This window comes from Canis lupus, chromosome 18 (assembly GCF_048164855.1).
Source record: "Canis lupus baileyi chromosome 18, mCanLup2.hap1, whole genome shotgun sequence".
Lineage (NCBI taxonomy): Eukaryota > Metazoa > Chordata > Mammalia > Carnivora > Canidae > Canis > Canis lupus.
In genome coordinates this window covers 1,846,581-1,869,284 of record NC_132855.1, presented here as the reverse complement: position 1 = coordinate 1,869,284, position 22,704 = coordinate 1,846,581, and the positions used below count along the sequence as shown (strand labels likewise).

The 22,704-nt window shown below is 44.4% G+C and overlaps 1 protein-coding gene across 2 annotated transcripts in view; it reads left to right on the top strand.

Annotated features, from left to right (window-relative positions):
- Positions 1-22,704, top strand: part of CPED1 (cadherin like and PC-esterase domain containing 1) — a 260,855-nt gene that overhangs the window by 17,182 nt on the left and 220,969 nt on the right. For both annotated transcript variants that reach the window (XM_072783304.1, XM_072783303.1), the window contains exon 2: positions 9,334-9,517. Coding sequence is in view for 1 of the 2 variants with exons in the window: in XM_072783303.1 (XP_072639404.1) it covers positions 9,334-9,517 (184 nt within the window). In the remaining variant the exon portion in view is untranslated. The remainder of the gene's footprint in view (positions 1-9,333; positions 9,518-22,704) is intronic.

The window sequence follows — 22,704 nt, the reverse complement described above, 5'->3', positions numbered from 1 at the left end:
CACTCTTTGCTCCCACACTTTCTCTACCTAGTTCTTGCCCCTGGCTCCTCTGGGCAGAGTGTTCCTAACCACTTGGGGTTTGGGGCTGCCCGATTGGAGTGGACTTTTGCTTACGTGAGCTCTTAAAATGTCGAATGTGCCTCAGTTTACCTTTTAACGATTTAAAATATTTTAATCCGTCAAGAGGTTCTTTCATGCAATGACTTCTTTAAGAGATATTTAATGCGCCCTCTCTTTATGAGGACTGTATATTTTTGGCTGCCCTTGTCTTCCCTGACTCTCCCCCATCCTTACACTAGCATGAAAAGTAAGAGGAAATACTGGTGCTTCTTCACAGATGAAGAAATCAAAGTCCATCGAGTGGCGCTTCCGTGGCATCAGCAGACAGTGAATGGAGGGTGGGGAGGGGAGGGGACACCCAGGGGTCAGGAGGCCTGGGGCTGGAAGGCAGGACTCGAACCCCCACTGGTCTCCGGCACCCGCACAAGTGTTGGGTGGACGCTTCGGTGCTTAGGTAGCGACGCTGCCGGGGGCCCTGTTCTTCCCCGCGGTCACGTTGCTTCTGCAGGGCCTCGCTATTTTAAGACCAAACTGCTGAATTCGCTCGTTGTTTGGGCCTGGGGGGACAGAGACTTGCGATTATTTTAACATTTTTCAAAAGAACAAGGGCTCCCCTTGTTTTCTGCTTGGGTTTCCCGAGTGCGGTCGTCGGTTTTATCCTCTCTTCCCGTCGGGCGGCCTGCAGCGACTGCGGGGCTGCGAGTGGGGCTCGTGGGGCTCGGGAGCATTGCCCCCCAACCTGCGGCCGGGATCGGGGCCCGGGGGGAGTAGCCTCCTGCTCTTCAGCTCCCCGGGCTTGTCTGATTAAGGGGAGACTGGGGGTGCAGAAGGAAGGAGAAGGGACAGCAGGGCCCGGGGCCGTGGTTCGTATTTGATCCCACGTCGGGAGCAAGTCGGAGGCACCCGAGGACAGAGCAGGGCAACAGCGACAGGTGCTCCCCGCTGACCTCGGGGCGCTGTGCTCCTCCCAGGGCCCCCCCGGCCGCCCCAGGTTTGCAGGACCCCAGCTGGGCCTCACTCTGTGAAGTTACAGACCCGGAGCCCGCGGCCGGTGCGTGTCACGGCGGGGCCCGCGGCCCGGGGAGAGCTGCCACCACGCTGGGGGGCCGGGGGTGGCTGCCGGGCCGCACGGGCACAGTGGCGGCAGGGACATGGCGGGGTGGCCCGGGCCCGGGGTCCCCTCTCCCCGCGACACAAGCCCTGGCCTGTGCGCCCGGCTGGGGGCCGCCCTTCGGTGGCATGGGTGCGGTGCGGCCTCTCCTGGCCACCAGGCACCGTGATGCCCCCACCCCTGACCTGCGATGGCAGAGGTCCCAGCGGGCGGAGGCCACGCGACCCTACCGTCCCGTCTGCCCTGCTCTGCTTTCCCATCTCCTGTCTGCGCCTCTTCCCACTCGGGCCGCAGGCCCCTGGCCGCTTGCTTGGAATCCCTTCACGCCAAGGCCCTTCTTCGGGAAGGCCTTCGCCCTCGTACCTCACCTCCCTCGCTTGCACACGCCGTGACCTGGCTGCCCTGTGGCCGCTTCTCCTGGCTCTTTCTGCCCCAAACCAGGCCCCACCCTGCAGTGCTTAACCCCCGCCCCACCCGGGCACCTCTGATGCTCCCCCGTGTGATTAGGGGCCTTCGCAGCACAGGGCCCAGGCCTCCCCTATGGCTTGACCGCCCAGGTCATGGAATACTTACACTTAAAGAAAAAAAACTTTTCTGTATTACGGGAATGACGTCATAAAGTTCTTAGGAAATCTTTGCTATGTAGGAAGTAAGGGTCTGGCCTTCCGGAATTCCATCAGGATGCCCATCCCTCTCCAGAAAACAAAATAAAACAGGAAAATGCTCTCCGGGTTCCCCGCTTTGTGCCTTCCCTGCTGCGGCTTTTAGTAAAGGGCATCGACGTCCCTCGAGGGTGTACGTAGGTAGAGAGACCAGCGGGAAGTCAACCAACTCTCCAATTCTCTACTACTCATGAGGTTTTGGTTTCCTACTAGTTACTTAAGAACACACCGAGTAGAGTTGTATTACCTTCGCCCTCCCCCTCCTTGCGGGTCATTTCTTACTGCCCGCCTGACCGTATTTACCGCCCACGGCACCTGTGGCGCTGACCTGCAGGAACTTGCTCTTGCAACTTCTCTGCTCATCTTTTCTCTCCCTCTGAGGATTTTCTTTCTTCCCTCATTTTCTTTCACGCACAACATTCATAACATATGCAAGTGACAGCATCTAGAAGAGCTCCGGGATCATCCTTTAGCACTTCACCCAGACCAGAGATCTGTATCTCCACCGGAACTCACCTTGAGTTAGATTTCCTTCGTTGTTTCTTGCTCTTCCTGCTAAAAAGTGAGCTCAGCGGGGCATAGAGTCCTGCCAGGGCTCTTCAGAGCCCAGCCCCGTGCCTGTCCTGTAGGAAGTGTTCAACAATCTCAAGTAGGTGAGTGAGTGAATGAGTAAACATGGAGAACGAGCCAAACGGGAGGGCATCTGAAGGACCCAGGAGGAGAAAAGGGGGATGAGGTTCTCAGGGATTTGAGGGTAGACATCGGGAGGAGGTTTGTTGGGGATGATGTGGAATCTGGAGAATAAACCCAGAGTGATTAGCTATGGAGAAGAGGAGAGGACAGGTTTCCTCTACGGCAGCCAGCAGGAAAGAGGAAACATTAGTTGTGCCGATAGGCGACCGGTTTGCCAAAACAGAGGCCGTGTAGCTTGTTTCCTTCTATTAGTGCTGATTTCCTCTGTGAATGGGAGGCAGTGATCTGTAGAAATAAGAAGGTAGCTAGAGACCGGGAACGTTGGTCACTATGGAGTATGAGAGAGAGGGAAGCATGGCGGATGGTCTGGGGACCCCCAAGACCCAATTGGTTTTGCCAACCAGAATCTGTCCAACCAACCAGGCACTTTGCTTCAGTGGCTCCCAGCAACCCAGCCCAGGGGCAGGACATGGGATCTATGGGCGTCAGGTTCCGCAGCCCCCCAGTCCTCCCTACTTACCTGGCTTCTCATTATTCATTGTGCCTAGTTGTTTGCGTCTTGATGGACTGTCAGCTCTGCGGGGCAGAGACCCGTCTGTCTTGTTAACCGCTGGGTCCCCAGCTCTTCCATGCCTGAAGCTTTACCGTGTGAATGTGGTGCAAGTGCAGTGGAGCAAGGGAATCTAATATACTGGGTAGGGAGTGATTGGAGTGTTGGACCATGGAATCTGAACTGCCGAGCAAGAAGGTAAAAAAGAGGCTCTCAGAAAGTTGGCATGAGGAGGAAAAGCCAGTGGTTGGAGAACTGACGTGTTAGGAAGAAACGAGAAGAGATGGAAACATGCAAATGCGATCAGACAATGGAAAAAATCTCATTTTATAATTTTGGAGGGGGGCCGTTTGGGGGACCACAAAGTGCAAGATGTGGTCATTGGAGGGGGTGGTTGTAGGGAAGCGGAGGAGAGAGAGTCATGAGGGATGAAAAAGTCGTAGATATTTTATGGCTTGAGATGCAAATGTCAAAGCTTCCACTGAGATTTTCTAGTGGATGTTTTCACTTGATGGTGAGTAAAATGATCGAACCTATGATTACAAACAATGAATGTGTACTTTGCATTCATGCGCTCATTCGTTTGCTCACTCATTCATCCATTCCCTCTTACTCCGACCAGCGTAGACACATCTAGGCCTTCATGAAGCGTACAAGCTCGTGTGAGAGGCGGACATTAAACAAGTCAACATATAACTATAAATCGTGAAGAACGCCAACGGGAAAGATAGATGGAGAAACAGGCGATGATGGGTTGTAGGAATAGCTACGTAAGTTGCTGCCACCTCATCAAAGCTATATTGGGAATACAGTTTTTTATGTTGAAACTTGATTGCTTTAGTTTCTCTGTTGATGCTTAAAACTTGCGCAGAGGCACAGGTGAGCAAACGTGCCTTTCATGGGATGTTCGTGGGACAGGCAGGAGCCCCGAGGTGCCGTTTGGGAGTGAAATCAAGATTGTGCTCGTTGTCATGGAGTAGGTCTGAGAAGTGCGTGTTCCTTCCCTGATGGACTTGAGAGCCAGTTGAGTCAGTTGTGAGATAAAGATAGAGGTTAACTAAAGATTCATTTAGGTGAGGAACATTCTCGGGCTCTGCTTGCATACCCATGAGACCTGTGGTCTGTGTCCTACAATTATAAATACTTTTTCAGTGGGAAATGTGTAGGGTATGCATCCAGGAAAACTCAATTTTATTTCTTGAATTCTCTAAAATAAGTGTAAATTTCACCAATGGGTAAAAAATCCCTATTATATTCTTATAACAGAAAAATTAAAACATAATTCACTATGATGGACTCGGCAATATTTCTAAAATGTCAAAGATCTAAACCACAGGGCAATTTGAGTTTTAGTTATATATAACACACAACCAAGGTCTACCATATGATTTGTATTTGGGCATCAAAAGGTGTCATGAATACATGGCTACTTTAATAAATCTAGAAAAAACGTTCCTGCTATGTGAAAAAAAATTATTTTTCATCCCTACTATTTTTAAAAAGCTCTATTTCTTGCTTTTGTGGTGAGTCTTAGTGAAGTTTTTTTAATACTATAAGTAATTGAGAAATACAAGACTTTTATAATATAGGTCTTTATTTGATTTTTTTTACTACAAATTCATTACTTTTCTCAAACATTTAATCCTATTTTTGTCATTCTTGCTCCTATTTGAAATTCTGCTGAGATAAGTTTCTTAATCCAAATGTTCACCACTTTCTGTTCCCAATCTTCCATGGTAGTATTTATAACTAAGACATACATATCGAAAAAAAATGTTTGTGTTCATTCATTCAAGGAATATTTATTATGTGCCCCTTACGTGCCCAGTAATATTCTAAGGTTAGGGAAACAAAAGTGAACAAAAGAGACAAAATACATGGTTTCATTTACCCCCTTTTATGGTGTAGAGAGACAATAAACATAATCTAGAAATAATTATATTTTTTCATTAAAAGGTGACAAGTCATATGGAGAAAAACATATATCAAGATATATGGAAACATAGTTTATTGCAGAAATGCTTTTTATGACAGAGGTCAAACTATAGTAATTGTAAAGCTTATAGGATTTAAAAAAAATATTTGTTTAGAGAGAGAGAGAATGCAGGGAGGAGGAGTAGAGGGATTGGGAGAAAGTCCCAAGAAGACTCCATGCTGAGCACAGAACCCGGTGCAGGGATCGATCTTACAACCCTGAGGTCAGGCCTGAGTTGACACTAAGAGCCAGACACTGAACCGACTGCGCTACCCCGGGGCCCCTAATGCTTATAGAACCCGTAATGGAAGCGCAAAGTTATAATATGTTATTATTCAATTTTATTAATAATTGCCATCATTTATTATTGGGGCACTGTGTTGGACACTTTTGTATAGCAAATTAATTTAATTCCCCACCTAACTTCAGGTTACAACAAGGTAGAGTTTGTTACTTCAACCATACGTATGAGAAAACTCTGACGCAGAGAGAGAACACAACTCTCCCCAGTGGACAAAGCAAGCAAGTGGCAGAGGCAGAATTCAAATCCCGATTTCTGGTCCCTGGGCCTCTGTTCTTCCTCCGTGTGGCTGCACCTAACGCTTCAGCTTGTTTATTTCGGCGCTCTGTCCTTTGCTTTAGCTAACGTGGCATAAAGGTCTCAGACTTTGAAGTCTTTCCAATTAAAATAATGTGTTCATGTTTTTTTTAAAGATGTATTTATTATATAGAGAGAAAACGGGAGAGACAGAGACAGAGGGCAAATGGCGGGGGCAGAGGGAGAGGGCGGGAATCTCAAGCAGATGAGTAGGGAGCCTGATGTGGGGCTCCATCTCATGACCCTGAGATCACGACCTGAGCCGAAATCAAGAGTCAGTTAAGCATCCAGGTCGGGAGATCGAACCTTGTGTCGGGCTCCGTGCTGAGCATGGTCTGGGAAACCCCCCCCCCATCTCTCTCTCTCTCTCTTTGCTCCTCCCTCATATGTCAAATAAAAAAAAATAAAATGTTTTAAAAAATTAAAATAACTTTGATGTAGTCTGGCAACGTGATTTCCGAGGGACGATTTTTCAGGTCCATCTAGAAGAAGGGAGAGAGGATTAACACCCAGTAACGCTCATTCTTTCCCAAGGTCTTCTCAGTGGGGCTGCGAGTCTCGAGTTGTAGACTTGGCCAGGTTGAACCCTTCCACTAAAAATATATCTTCAAAATTGTAGGGGTAATCAAGAGCTCTCATTTCCCAGAGCGCCGCTCCTGGCATTTGGGGATCCTGCATGTGTTAGTGTGGTTGACATAATTATTCATGTAGTTTTTATTTCACGTTTGTGGTGTGTGCACCTGTTGTTAAACCAGTCAAAAGTGTTCTTGCCCCTTGGTATTGGGCCATTTTGCTGATACAGTGAGTTATAAATATGACAAGGACAGGAGCAGTTTGTATTACAGGATAACATGACATAATTTGACTGACAAGCTCACTTCCCATTATTCTCTGTAGCCTGAGATGCGAGTTAAAATGTCAGTCTGTTATAAAGGTTATTATAAAATATGGCAGTAATTATACTTTATTTACCATAAGGTCCATGTCCGCTACACTGCCGAGAGCTACGTTGCTCTTGCTTAAACTGACCCTGGCCGGGGGGAAGGGGGGGAATGGATTTTTCAAAATAGTAATAACATCAAGTTTGAAAATACACTCTCCCCGTGTGAAATCACTGCTATCCTGAGCCAGCTGTAATAGAGAGGAGCATCCTGTGATTACGAAAGAAAATAATGTGAGAAGGGAGTTCTGGGCACTGTGCATTTTGCCTGAGTGACACCGATATATTTGGAAGCATCTGTCTTCCCCTTGCACCTCCATGCATGTTTGTTTATTTTGGCCTCCTGTGGGCCAGCGGTGCCCTCTGACTCCTGCGTACAAAGGCCCCACCTGTTCTGGCTTCAAATACTCCTTCTTCCAAAATTTACCATGACAAGCAATGATATTAGCTGAGGAATCATGTCCCAGTTAGCAGTTGAATTTTTGAGTTTAAATAGTTTCATTATCAATCAATAAATAGCTTCGTTATCAATAAAACACAGCATCCTTTAAGAAGGGAAGATACTTAATTAATCATGCTTGTCCGAAGTACCACGCAGGGGAGGTGCGATTAGCTCGTGTTCTATTCCTTTCTATTAAGTCCACCACATGCGTGTTAAACACCTGTGTCACCACATGCCAGGCAGGGCTCAGGCTCAGAAGCAGTTTTTCTGACTCTTTGCTCTTCATGTTATTACTTAAAAACCACATATATAGGGGTGCCAGGGTGGCTCCACCAGCTAAGCGTTTAACTCGTGGTTTCAGCTCAGCTCGTGATCTCAGGGTCCTGAGATCCAACCCCGGGTTGGGCTCCCTGCTCAGCGGGGCATCTGCTTGAGCTTCGCTCCCTCCGCCCCTGCCCCATTTGTGTGTGTGCTGTCACTCTCAGATAAATAAATGGATCTTAAAAAAAAAAAAAAACACATACATATTATTTCCCATATACCAGGCACAGTCCTAAGCCCATCACAGACACGAACTCTTTAGTCTTCTCTGCACCCTAAGGAGGAAAGTATCAGCCAAGGTCACACAAAGAGCGCTGGTAGACCCTGGGGGATTCGAGCCCAGCAGGCTCCCCGGAGTTTGTGTTCTCCTATCGTCACTCGCTTTGTCTGTTCATTCGCAGATGGCAATAGTTTGTGTGCAGTGACAGATGGGATACGGTTCCTGCCCTCAGAGAGTTTGTAGTCTAAGTCTATACCTTCTTTCTCTCCACACATATCATCAAAGATATCAAAGATCTTGATCAAAGATCGTCAAAGATCTTGATGGGGCACCCGGACTCCTTAATTTAGTGGGTATTTTCATTCATCGAACATGTGCTGTGTGTACGTGTACACCGCCTGTTACGGAGCTCGCATCGGGCAGACATGCACTCTTCCTCTCTCGGAAGTGCCAAGGGAAGGGTGTATTTCAGGGAAAACTTTCCCAAAGAGGTGACGTTTGATTTGGAGCTAGCCAGATGGACGAATGGAGAGGGGGGAAGGAATTTTAGGTTGAAGGCACATTGGTGGGCGAATGAAAGAACAGGGTGGGGTCAGGAATGGAGAGCATTAAGAATGTGCTATGACCAGAGAGGAAAGACAAGGGTTAAGTCTGAATAGCCTTGTGTTCCTTGATGAAGATTGGGAATGGAGTCTAGGGGTCGTGGGAAGTCAGGAAGACATTCAAGTAGTGAAAAGACATGGTTCCCTATGTTTTAGATCCACAGAGTGGACGCTTTGACTCAGAGGTGCCCTGTGAGTAACTTGGATCCCAGTTTTGTTTTGTTTTTTTTTTACCTCTTCTCCCTCATCATCCTCCCCCAACTCCTTTGTCTCCTTTTCTTCGGCCCCTCCAAGTCTTTGCTGTCACCCTGATACCATCACTCCTTCCAGTAACAAAAAAAAAAAAAAATTATCTACTTTATCAAGGTTTATTCTCAAGTTTTTAGGAAAATACCCAATGTCTGCCATTATGCCTTATGATGAACTCAGATTTCAGCATTGTTTCTACTTGCCAGTTGGGAAATTCCTTTTTGTTAGTGGAATTTCAAACATCCTTGTGAGAAAGAAGAGTGTTTATTTGGAGGATCAATAAGCTATGGAAGGAAGAACCTGAAATTACGATGCCCCCCTTCTGGGGCAGGGTCCGCCCTGCCACACTGAGCCGGGTGCCAGTTTTGGTGCATTTTTCTTGAGGGATGCAGCAGCATTGTCCATCTCCAGGGAGCTCTGAGCGTGCTTCTCAGCTCTCCCCATTCCTCAACATGTCCTGCCAGCACAAAATCCATCCTCTCTGCATCCATTTCCTCTCCTGTGTTTACCTAAAAAGCACTGTGAAAGGTAATGCAGCTGGAAGTATTTTATAGAAGCACAATGCAGATGAAAGGCGTTGCTATTAATTTATATTTTCAGCTAGGGTTGAGCTCTGTATTTCAGCGTAACAGTATTCCCCCAGGAGCTCTATATTTTAACGGCCTAAAATTCTCATCTCTCTATAATAGTGAGAAAAATTCAATTCACCTTCACTTCTTGCATACGAGGTCACCTTTGTCCTTGCCAGCCTTTCAGGGGATCTGTCTTTCATTTCCAGAGACACTGACAGGACAGCTTTTTGAATGGCCCTTGATTTGCATTAATGATGTCCTTCAAGGGAAGCGTGCAACTTCTTCCTCTTGAATTTTTATGCCTCCTTTCTCTCTCTCTCTCTTTTTTTTTTTTGTAGATCCAGAAGTCAATAGAGACACACTTTGGCGGCCATGACCGAAGGGCCCTACTCTACAGGCCTTCTTCCTTCAGTGAAACCGAGCTTCGGCTCCACCAGCACATTCTCACTCAGCATCGCTACACGGTTGTCATCGCTGAAGAAAGGCTCGAGGCTGGCCTTGGGCCGAGGCTGCTAGAAAAAGGTCAGAATAAGAAGCAAACACCAAAGTTGCTTGATGTATAATGTTAAACAATTTCCAGAACGTGCCACATTCTTTCCCTCAAGAAATCTATACAAGCAAATCTGTATCCATGACCAACTTTCCTGCGTCAAAGAAAACTTGGCTCCTTTTTTACTTCCTCTCAATTTTTCTTCAGCTATATTTCTTTGTTCCTGAAATTATTTTGTTTATATTTTTGTAGCATTTTGGAGTTGCATAGTTCATATTTAAATGCCACATAAAAAATGTTTATGTTTATGAGCCTGAATACATGTCTGCCCAGCACCAAACTGCTCCATATTTTAAGAAAATTGCCACTTCATCTGACTGCAAGTAGAATGTGCTGGAAATTGTTTTGAGAAGCCAGCTTAAATGTGATTCACAGATTGGCTCTAAAATGCGAGAGAAGCATGGATATTTATCACACACACTATTACTAGTCAAGTACTTTTATTTCTATCATTTGGAGTGAGAAATAAAAGACAAGTTTTTAAACAAGGTATTTGAAAAGAAAGTTGAGTAGATGATGAGGGTCAGAAAGGGCAGTAGCAGTAACAGCTAACATTTCCTAAGCAACTCACCATGTGACAGATACACTCCACCTTGCTCAAAACAGGACGAAATCAGAGAGGAAGCCAAACCATGAGACTCTTAATCATAGGAGACAAACCGAGGGTCCCTGGAGGCGCGGGGGTGGGGGACGGGGTAACTGGGTGATGGGCATGAAGGAGGGCACGGGATGTAATGAGCTTTGGGCGTCGTATAAGACTGGTGAATCACCGCCCTCTACCTCTGAAGCCAGGAATACACTGCATGTTAATTAAGTGAATGTAAATAAAATCAGAAAAATAATTTTTTTAAAAGTGCTTCCATATGCCGATGAATCAGTGAGGTTGGGGGAACAGTTAGCCACAATCCCCCTTCACCTTGTTCCCCTTATCACACTGGCTGTAAAGTTATAAGCTACTTAGCACAGTTTTTGGAGGACAGGGCCCAGAAAGTACACTTCAATGCAAAGAAAGGTCCTAAAAAGGTGCAGAGTATGGGCCATCAGGACAGGTCTTCAGGAATGCCATTCGGTGATCCCTATCCCCTAGGAGTAGTATGGGAATCTGCCCTGGGCTCCTGGAAGCCCAGGAGAAAAACAAAAAGGAAAGGGAAAGCTCTAGAATATCAAAGGGGGCTGAAAAGGAATTTTATGGACTTCATTGTGGTTGGTCCTATGAGGAAGGACGGATTGAGAGTTCTAGAAGATCCACCAATGATATTGTCAGGAAACCATTCATAGTGTTAGGGAAAGATATAAAACGTGTGGTCTCCCTCCCATCCCATTTTAGCCCCTCCCTGAGGTAGCTGATGGTATAACCCCGCCTGCACCCGGTGAGCTGTGCGCCTAAAGTCGTGCAAAACAGCAGCCGGGGTGACCCACCACTACCCGGGAAGCTGCTGCTCTCCCTCCCCGGAGCTGCGCCTGACCGCGGAGGGGCTCAGGAGGGGCTCTACGGCCTTCGGTGCCTCTGAGCTTCAATTCGGTTTCCATTTTCAACTTCGTCCAGTTGCAATTTAGAAGGACTGTGGCTGCTCTCTCCCTTGATGTCCTTGGGTCAGTTTCACAAGAAAAAGGAGGATGACTCTGCTGCTCCCAAATACCAAGGAAGTGCGAAGACAGCCTGGGGGCAGTAAAATCTGGCGGCCAAATTAGATAGATGGTGTCACCACCTGTGTCAGTGTAAATGCTGATTTGGCTCTCCTACCCCACATTCCCTCAGCTTGCAAAACATCCACTTCCTAATTCTTTCTTGGTTTCTTTGACTCAGGCTAATAAGATATTATTCCTGGGGAAGGCCTCAAGAAAGGGTAGCAATTTCACTAGAATGGAAAACGGACTTTTGGTTTTTCATCTCATTTTGTAGTTTTCGTTGTGAGGGAAACCTCAAATACCTGAAATTAAAAAAAGTTCTGTGACCATAATCTAACATTTCCTGGATTTTCTAACATATAGGGAAAAAAAATCACATTTTTATTGCAGCTTATTTTCCATGGCCACAGATTTAATCTATACGTTATGTTTGAATTGAGGCACCCGCTGTGAAAATATTTTCTAAAGATTTGATTCATTTTTCTTTAGTTTCACATGTTCACCTCATGCTTATTTTACTATATGTACAGCAGCAGAAAGTATGATGCTGTATTTGCACATTTAAACTTAATTTCTCCATCTTGAGCATCTTGGGGGACGTGGAAGCAATTCAGAATAATCTGGAGACTCAGCCCTCCTATCTTTATCATTGAAGTTTCTGCTCTTGGCAGAACTGAAATTTGAAACCATGACATCAAAAATAAAATAGGTACTAAGTGCCCAGCCAGGTACAGATTTGACACATCTGTAAAATACACGCTTGGTCGTAGGAAAATAAATATTAAAAAAACCCTTCCCTATCCTACCTGTTTTTCCTTCTTTTCTCTCCTCTTCTGATTTGAGCCCATTCACCTCTGCTGGCCTCTTTCTGTGCCAGTGTGTGAAGCACAGGTGGCCGCTTTCCAGCTTGGATCAACTTTTTTTTTTCTTCTTTTTTAAACCTTTAAGGCCAGAAATGGATAAAAATTAGAAAAAATAAAAGCATCCTAACCAGGCAACATTCCACTATTAAGTATAATCTGTTTTTTTTGTTTGTTTGTTTGTTTGTTTTTTTGTAGAGTAACGTTTGGGCTTTATATTCTATTCTTATTCAGTAAACATTTATTGAAAGGAAAGGTAAGCAGTCTCAGGTTCTAAATTAGAATGTGGGCATTATGTTTTTTTCCTGGTTAATCCCATTCTGGTGGCATAACAGAAGTCGGTGGCTCTCCCCGGAAAGACAGTATGGCTGCGAATAGGTGACTTTCAGCGAGTGAGGTTCTTCGAGCTCCGGCTCTCTTATCTGTTAAAGGCAGTAAATGATATTACTTCATGATAATCTGTGGTGAGAATTTAATCACTTTGTCCGCCCCATCAGAGTTCTGGGAGGAGACAAAGTAAAGCCCAGCCACTATTTTTTGATTCAACAGTCTGGGAGCAGGGCCCAGAAATTTATATGGCAAAAACAGACACATGGGATTCTGATAGGTAGCCCACTGGGGCACACTATCCTAAGAGACAGACCATGGGTTCAAGAAATAGCCATCTTTAGAGTTAGTTTTGTGATTAAAACAATGCAAAAGTCTACTCGCTGCAATGCCATCGTACTTCTCAAATTTTAACTGTTTAGGTATTTACAGGCATTTCATCTTTAGTCTGATTTTGAAAACAGCAAGCGGACAATTGTCCTTACAGATCTAAAACTTGGCAACATGTAAAACATACATACTTTGTGGTCCTTCAGACTCTTCTTGCTTTGGAAAAATATATCTCATGTCCCTACGTTTATAAGAACATATAATTCTCTAAAGGAAAAGATAGAAGCACCAACCCATTATTGTCCTTCCTGGTATCTAGCTACTCTTTACTAAATCACGGAATAGCATAATCTCGCCTAAAAGAGAGTAGATGTCTTCCAAAAATTCTTAGTCTACTCCCACGGTAACATCCAAGTCGTATGGGTCTGTGAGGCTCTGTCTCAGCAGGTTGTATCTTTGGATGAGAATTATTTCTGTGTACTTGAAGAGTAGTGCCTATTTATCAGTCTTCCGTTCCCTTCTGCATGCACCTTGCACTTCCAAATTAAATATAATAATCCCTGTGAAATACAGCTGCCAATCTGCCACAGAATCGGTCACTCTTAGGGTTTCAAATTGCTCTTGTTTTTGTAGAAAAACAAGAAACCCCCCATGGGGGTTTCCCATGGATTTTTTTTTTCCCCAAGAAACATAAAAGCGGAAGACCATATCGATTTTCTTGCCAGAGGTTGGCAAACTATGGTCCCCTGGCCAAATCTGGCCCAATGCCTGTTTCTGTAAACAAAGTTTTGTTGGAATACAGCCACATGTTTGTTTTCATAGGCCTTTGCCTGCTTCATTTTACCACAGCAGAGCTGAGGAGTTGGAGCAGGGACTCTATGGCTCTTAAAGCCTAAAGCATCTATTGGGCCCTTCACAGAAGGAGTTTGCTGACCCATGTATCTAGACTAATTCTATGTTATTTGATCCCAAACCAAGCTGATGGTTAAATTCTAGGGCTGAGATAGTTTTTAACTTTTACCAAACCTCATTCAAAAAGGATTTGTTGGTTTATAATAAAACATATAAAAATAAAATTAGGGCTCAGGCTGGATATTCCTCTTAGTTATCATAATTTAAGCTTAATTTTGGTTTGGGCCTTCAAATACCAAGAACAACAAGGGAAAGAATAGAAATTTTACTCTCAGAAAGAAGGGAACACTATGTTCCTTCCCCTAACACACCCAAGTAGTATATTTAAAACACATTTCTTGAAGGGATTACTAAGTAGATGAGCCTAAGTTACGTAATAGGCCCAGAACCAGAGCAATGTTTGTACTGCAAATGAAGTGGATGTCATATTTTGGTTCATATAGCAACCTTCCAGCGTGAGCGGAGACTGTAATAGTACAGCACAGTAGAGCAAAGGCATTTCTAGGAAGGGCTAGAGTTAATATGGTGATAGTGCTTATCGATATTTGTATTGATATTAAACTTGATATATTGTGTTCTAGAGAATGAAGTTTTAGATGCTGCTGCTTCATGGCTTCTCCCCCCCTCCCCCCATAAGGACACTGTAATTTATCTAACTGTGTTCTTGGGAAGCACTATTAAACGATATAGTTAATAGAGCGAGAGATACAGATCACTACTTAATGTTGTGGAAAACATATTAGAGAAGAAAAAGCCCATTTCCTTCTCTGTTCATAATTTAATAGTTTTCTATCCTCCTATATTTTTATTTACATTCACCTGCACTCTCAAAAATGTCCAACACACCCATGTACCGTTTGAAATTTAGTCTAATTTTGAAGGTTTATTTATAGTGGCCACTTGCCAAAAGTTGTCTCTGGGGCTTGTATGGAAAAGAAGCAACTACTGCAGACCAGTCTTCACTTCTGTGACGGACAGCGTGTTTCAGTTTTCTTTCTTTAGCTTATTTGTATTCAAGAAGAAGCAATAAGGAGGTTGAGATTTAAATTGTCCGTAAGAAAGAAGAGCTTAACTACAGTAATTGCTTTCTTGGGGGAGGTAGTAGACTGGGGTAATTAAAAAGAATAAGCTTTGGAGTAAGATCAACCCCGAGTTGTGGTCTAGTGTTACCTTTAATGGTTAGTTATATAACCTTCGACGAGTTACTTAACCTCCCAAAGTCCTTGTTTTCTCTTTGGGAATTGATTGTGCTGGATTGCTCCACCAAGGCCACGTTGGGGGCCCTCCAGGAACGGGAGATAATGTCGTTACTACCCGTCAAGAACTAATTGCATAAGGATGATGGAGATTCCTTTCTGGGGAGGTTCACTGAAAATGGGTTCTATGTGAAGAACGTGGAGGTGCTACTGCTGGATATTTTGTGATAAACGAACGTGACAGGTGTTTTCAAGGCCGTCTTTATCAACCCACGTGTTCTCATTGAAAGGCCTGGGCTGTAAATCCTCCTGAAATTCCAACACATAGTCTCCTGGACCATTCCCTTGGGAGAGACCTCTCATTAAGAAAGCAAGTCTGTAAGCTCCTTGAGGTCAGGGACCATGTCCGTTGTGCCTACCACTTAAAACCCTGCCCTCTACCTAGAGGCACCCAGGGAATATTTATGAGTATTTATGGAATACAGCCGAATGCGTGAATAAATGAAGATAACATAGTGTACCAGTTACTTGAGCCCCTTAGTGAACTATCTCAGAGAATTCACATTAAAACTTAATTGATAAACCTTTTATTTTTACATGGCATTAGAGGTACATGGATACGCTACCCGTGCTCAGATTTGCTCTTCTATAAAAATAACGCAACTGCAAATACAGTAGTATCTGGGCTGATGGTACCTGTTGAGGCTTTAAGTGCTTGTGTCCATTTTTCAGAGTTCTTCTCTTCTTTTCCTGTTAAGACTCCTCGGTCTCATTTACCAGCGTTACTGTCTGGTGGTATTGGAGGAGGACGGATGAGTTTAGTTCTAGGCCTATCTGGTCTCAGGTGCCATAAGCTTTTCATGAGTGTATTTAGCAAAAACTGAAGAAAGGATTTGTGAGGTATCTGCTTAGAGGTGATGACTGATTCACTGAGGGTTTAATATTCCATAAAACAATGAAATGCATAGCATTACTTAAAAAAACAAAAACACACAAACAAAACAAAACACAACAAAAAACCTCTCCAATAAAGGATTTGTAAAAGTAAGCAAATAGCTTTTGTGGCTTGTGAACACAGAAAGCATTAGGGTCAACCCCCCCCACCTTGTGAGCTAGATCTCGTTTGTGTCCTCTACATTATTCTCTCTACTTCTTTGCTTAGTATAGTGTAAGATATTCGCATTTATGTTCTTCCAACCCCTTGCTTTGGAAAAATGTATCAAACGACCCAGGAATTTTATAACATACACCTTCTCTACAGAAAAGAGAGAGATCCACCGTTGAATTACTCTCTTTCAAATCATCCAGGTCCTATTTAGTAAATCATTGTTTTAGTCCATAGAATGAATGGAGGAGTGGCCTAAAAGGGAATATTTTGGGACTTAAATAAACATTTTCCAAAAGTTTTTGCCTTGCTCCTAGGGTAGAGTCTAAGTAATATATGGTCCGGGAGACTCTGACACGTAGTATATTTTGTCATTGGGTGAGAACTATTTATGTTATACTTGAAGAGGGCATATTTCTACGGTTGCAGCCGAAACCAGATCTGCAGCAGGCACAAGAAAATAGATGGTTCCAATTGCAAAGAATGTTTCTGGGAGGCCCTGCAAGTAGTTGGGCCAATATTTTTGTATCCCCACTGTTTAACGGGACACTTGGGTACAAGATTTATCTGTAGTGACTCCAGAAGACATAACCAGGACCAGTGTAAGGATGAACATTTTATCTCTCCAAGCTACGCAGCAGGGGAACAGCCCATCTCAGAGCACAGGAGGTTTTGCTGGAAAGGCATCAAGCCAGGGGTGCTCCGGGCATTTGCTTTCTTATTCAGGAGAATGAGGTAAAGTCACCACCCAAGGCTTTCTCAGATCGGCACCCCAACATTCATACACACAGAACGAGGGGAAGTAAGACGAGATCCTAAACCTCATCACTCTAGGAATCCCTTTCCTTTATAGTCTTTTCAGTGTCACGTCCAAGGGCAGAAGAGAGGAATGGTGAGCAAAGGGGTGCAGAAATATTGGTCTGGGGACACATTTGAGGGGGTCCCCTTTGGCTAGTAGGCATGTTGATAGCAGATGCTTCTACTTACCGATCCTTTAAAATGCGAGAGCCTAATGAGCTCCTCTTCCTCTCTTTCCTTCCTGTCTCCAGCCTCACACCAGCCCCCCTGCCGCCTTCCTGCGTTTAATATGCTGTAGGACTATTTAGCAGGAAGACAAAAGAGTAAAGGTCACATTTAAAAGGCACAGTGTGTTTCGCCTTGTCGGTATTTCACCCAGAACACCTTTGACATACGTTTTTTATTATGCAAGTAATAGGTTTTGGGTGACATCAGAAGGGCTTCTGTGCCTTCAGTTAATCAAACCAGGGGGCGGAGGGAGTGGGGGTGGGGTGGAAGGAAATTGAATCAAAGAAACTTAGAGGTCTGCGCCCTTCTATTTTGTTGTAGTATGACCTGCGGTAATTGTGTGTTCAGGTTGATTGTGATTTCCCTCGGTGCTTATAGAATTACTGATGTATTTACGAGCAAACAGAATTTGTTCTCCGATTGGAGCACTAGAGCTCAAGGAATGTTTATTTAACCCTAACTCAGTTGAGTTGTTTATACTACAGAGACCTGAGTTCAATTTACTTTAGTTTTTGAGAGGAAAAAAAAAAAAAAAAAGCTGTCTTATTTATAGAAGTTGAGCTTCAAGTGACCTCCCCGTTCTGATGTTTCCTTTACCCTCCACTGTGCAAAGAGAACAAAAAGCCAGTGTCTCATTTTTACTCCAAAGAAGCTAAACTGCTTCCTTAAGTGGGTTGGTGCTGACCATTGAAAATGGTAACCAGATGTTTACTGAAATCTCCAGCATTTCTCGTTCAAGCCTAGCTTCCTTCTAATCTTTTGATCTTTTTAAGTTTCATAGAAACCAGATTGGGTATTTAAATTTTCCAAAGCTGGGAAATGTTTCATATAGCTTTGAAGATACTTGCTCTGAACTCTTTCTTTAAATGCACTTTCTGCTACTTTTATCTTTTTTTAAAGGTACAGCAAATCGTCTTTTTTCAATACTACGGATTCTTTTTAACCACATTACAAATAACATCTTGTACCATTGTTCGGTTTTGTGTGAAGGGAAAAAAAATCTTACAGTCTTTTCCCCCCTGGCAGATACATAGAGTAGCTTTTGTAGAACATCAAAAACCTACATGTCACCTAGTTTTGCCTCAGTTACAAAATTAATAGCCAAATTCAGTGGTTGGTTAAAATATTTCGTTTCAGACAGCAGGTGCCCCTGATTGCCTCTGACCTTTTTAGTTCAGTGGTTCTCATACTTGTCCGTCCATGGATCTCCTCTGAAGAGTTTTAAACTTGGCTTCCCAGGTTCTAGGTCCGGATGTTCTGATTGAGTGGATCTAGAGTTTGGGCCTGGACATCAGAAGTTTAAAACTGGACAGCCCCGGTAGCCCAGCGGTTTAGCGCCTGCCTTCGGCCCAGGGCGTGATCCTGGGGACCCGGGATCGTGTCCCGTGTCGGGCTCCCTGCATGGAGCCTGCTTCTCCCTCTGCCTGTGTCTCTGCCTCTCTCTCTGTGTGTCTCTCATGAATAAATAAATTAAATCTTAAAAAAAAAAAAAAAAGAAGTTTAAAATCTCCAGGTGATCCTAAAGTACAGGTAAATTGGAGAGCTTTGGTTGATGTTCTATATTGTTTTCATCTCAAATTGACTTTTATAAGTACAGTTGGCCCTTAAACAATGCAGATTGGAACCATATGGGCCCAGGTACACACAGATTTCTTATAGCACAGTCTTATAAATGTATTTGCTCCTCCTTATGATTTTCTTAATAATATTTCTCTTCTCTAGTTTACATTATTGTCACAGTCTGGAATATAATACATGGAACGTACCAAATATGAGTTAGTTGGCTTCCCGTGGTTTAGGTCAACAGTAGGCTATTAGTAGCTAAGTTTTGGGGGAGTTGAAAGTTACCTACAGATTTTCTACTCTGCAGGGGTTGGCACCCCGTCACCCCTGCATTGTTCAAGGGTCAACTGGAATCTATTTCAGGTCATTGTTCTCTTCATATTTCTTTAGAATTAGAGGCTTTACTCGTCTCTCTCAGAAATCAGCCATTCTTTTTGGTCTTGCCATAGACTAAACTATGCTTCGAATGACAGATTTCGTTTGTAAAAACAAAGAATATTCATATTATATTTAGATTAAGGAAAGACTCCAGGAAACAAAAACAAACTGTTTCATATGGGACTTTTCAAGTGACAGAGTGTGGGGATTAACTACAAGGGAGTCTGGGGATTCCAGATATGGTGTGTTTACTATGCTAGTGTATTATCAGATTTAGATGCTTGAAATATTTTAGACATTTCCCTCAATTTGGGAGGAGTTTGGGAGCATCTAACCACATTTTCGAGACTGCCTCTTGGTTTTTGTACCACTTTTGCTTTCTACTCTCCATTTTATAATTATTGTAAACCTCCCTAAATCACCTCCTTTTGAGACTCGACTTTCCCTCTGGAGAATTAATTAGTTAATTAGAATTAATTAGTTAATCATTATTAATTACTATTTCCCTCTGGATACCCTCTATGATTTTTCATCTTCCCCTGAGCCAAAGGCAGACTCTCAACCACTGAGCCACCCAGGAGCCCCTTTTTTCCCCTATCTTGATATTTCCTCGAGATATTTTTCTACTCTGCAGATGCTGTAATCTCTGGGGAACAGCCAGATGGGGGGTTGGGGAGGTGGGTGGGCAAAATGGGTGAAGGTGGCCACCAGGTCCCCAGTCCCAGTTAGAAGTAAGCTCTAGGGCTGTCCTGCACGTCATGGCGACTATAGTTCGTAACACCATATTTTATGTTTGAAAGTTGCTAAGAGAGTAAATGGTAGCCGTTCTCACTACACACAGATGCAGATCTGTGACTATGTGGCGACGGAGGTTAACTAGATTTTTGTGGTGGTCATTTTGCAATATATGCATGTGTCGAATCAGTGTGCGGTGCCCCTGTATCTAATGTAACGTTACACGCGATGAAATCTCATGGCAAGAGCTATGACCTGTTTCACGTTGAATCCTATTCTGTCTCCTGCAGGCAGAATTTGTAGAGGGTCTTGACTTTCCAGGGCCCGAGAGATGATGTTTTGATCTGTGTGTCCCACTGCCTCAACGTGTAGCCAGCTGCGCTGGTCACCTTCGCCCCAGCCAGGGCTGCGGCCCAGCCGGGCAGGTTCCTCCTGCAAGCACCCAGGGTGCTGAAGGGGCTAAAGCTCGGGGTGGACCCCTCTCCCTGGGCAGCACACACCAGGGCAGCAGGCGTCTGGGTCCAGGTGCCATGGGTGCCTCTCGGGCTATCACAGTGGCAACTGAATCCTCCCCCGGGTGCTGCTCTCTGCCTTCGACGGCATCCCCTCGACGCGGTTTAGTGTCACACACACGTGGCTCGGCTCGCACGCTGCCCCGTGCAGAAGTCCTCAGGGACCTCTCATTCCTCCTCATCAGAAGGCCAGTTCTGGGCGCGGCCTTCGAAGCTTCCCGAGCCGTGGTGCGGACGCCTCCCCATCCCGGCGGTAGCAAGATTCTCAGGCTTGTTCTCACACTCGAGTTATTCGGGGAGCTTAACAGTTTAAAAAGTCAATGCCCAGGTTCCACTTCTGAAAATCATATCAAAACTGGGGGGAAGGGGAGTGAACCTGGGCATCGCGGTGTTCTGCGGAGCCCCAGGTGAGGGTAATGTGCGGCCCCCACCAGTGGCCTACTCACCTGTCTTCACAGTCCAGAGCTTTGTGATATGTGTTGCTACTGAGGTTTCTGGCGCCTAGGATTCCTTAAAATCTGCTGTTTCTTAAAATCTAGATTAATTTAGAAGTCTACCCATAAGTTTCCCTCAAGGTGGAGATGGTAAACAAGTAGCCTGAGACCTCATCACGCATGATTCACGCAGCTCTGAGGCCTAGAGTGTGTTTTGTGTTCCACAGTTTTATATTTTGTGTGTGTTCGTTCGTCTTCTCTGCCCCTATATTATAAACTTCTTATAAGGCAGGGCACGTTTTACTTATTTATTCGTACTCTACTCCGCATAGGGCAGTTTCCTGCAGACAGCTCGTGGGTGCACAATTAAATCAATTAGCAATTGCAAAATAAACCTGCAAATGCCCTGGGAGAATAACTGAACCTTTCCTTGGCATAGTCAAGCACCATTTGCTTCTTAGAAACGTAGGGGGAAAACTACTTAAGGCGAAGGAAGTAGCTGTGTGGTAGAGCCAAGCGAAATGCGCTGCAGGCGGTGTCTGAGCGGAAACCCACTGGAAAAGCAAAACCTCGACCTACCCGCTTCCCTTGGTGAAGATTCTCTGTAACCTTGCTTCAGAGCTGGTTCAGAGGGATGGCTCTGCTTTCCAAGAAAGAATCCACCAACAAGTTAAGAAGAACCTTTTAATAGTAATCATAGTAATTCTTTTCAGTTCTTTCTCTAAGGAAAAATGTGAACGTCATACGAGAATCTCATCATCTGTGCAACAAAATGGTTCATTGAGAGCAGGGAACTTTTGGAATTTAAAAAATCTTGCTTAGCATTCCACCTCATTATCAGATGACCAAACAGGTGATGAAGAGGTGTAAAGGGCAGAGATGACTTAGGGGGCCCTGCCCTCTGATAGCCAGCACTGTAGTTTGTGCTTATCAGAAGATAAAGGAAATCCCTGTGCAGGTGGTTGTCTACAGAGCATAGTTTTAGCAAAGCACCAGCCATAGTACCCACTGCTTGCTGGGCCCGTGATCCTCAAACTTAATATGCGTCAGAATTGTCTGGAAGTCTTGTAACGTCACAGATTGCTGAACTCGACGCCCAGCAGATCTGACCCAGGAACAGTGGGGAGGTGTGTCCAGAAATAACAAGCCTCCAGGTAATGCTAACGTGCTAACGTGCTGGCCCTGGGCCCTGTGTTGAGACTACTGGGCTGGATCCTTCTGTATTACAGTTTTCCTGTGTTTCTTCCAGAAGCACAAAGAAGTTCTGGACTTGCCTATTTGATCCTTAAGTAGGTAGTGGCCAAACAGTTCCCCCTTTGCCTCACCGGGGCTCTCACCGGGGCTCTGAGCCAGCCTTCCACATTGGTGAGAAGCCCCACTCCTAAATTCGAGCAGATGCTTCACCCGTTGATTGTAAGTCAGCAAGCGAAGCCTTGGTACATGTTATCTTAATTCTTTACTAAAGTCAAGGCCTGGGGTCCATTTGGAAGTGACAGCAACGAGCAGCTGCATTTAAACTGTCTTTGGACGTGTTGGGCTTGCTTGAAGATAGCGGGATGGAGGTAAAAACATGGACATATGATTTACCCCAAATGGTAATTATAGGCCCCCAAGGAGCAGCAAGATGGCCCTCGGGAAAAGAGGAAAACCGCCGTGGGTGGCATTGTCAGTGAGAGGCTGTGACTAAACTACTTCATTTCTTCAGATGCCTTTCATTTTATGGAAGATGACGATTTTTGAACTAGACAATCTTTAGGATCTATTCCAATTGCAAAATACATAGAGTACAACAAGGAACAGAGGAGACTACCTACAAGGCTACCCCCAAGCCAGTTAACTTGGACATGTTTCTTTATAAGCGTTTTATACATTTTACACAATTTTCTAGCTTGCGTTTTTAGCATACTGTTTATCAGAAACACATGCCATAAAATTTTTGTAAACATTATTTCAATGGCTACATAAGATCATGTTATATGGATGTATTTAATGTTTGCTTAATATGATTTCCTTAATCTTTTCCACATTGTTAAATATTTATATTGGCGATGTTTTGCCGTCATAAGTAATTCTTGTATATAAATTCTTGTGTATCGATCTTTATCTACATTTCTGATTCTTTCCTTAGCACAAATTTTTAAAATTAAAATCA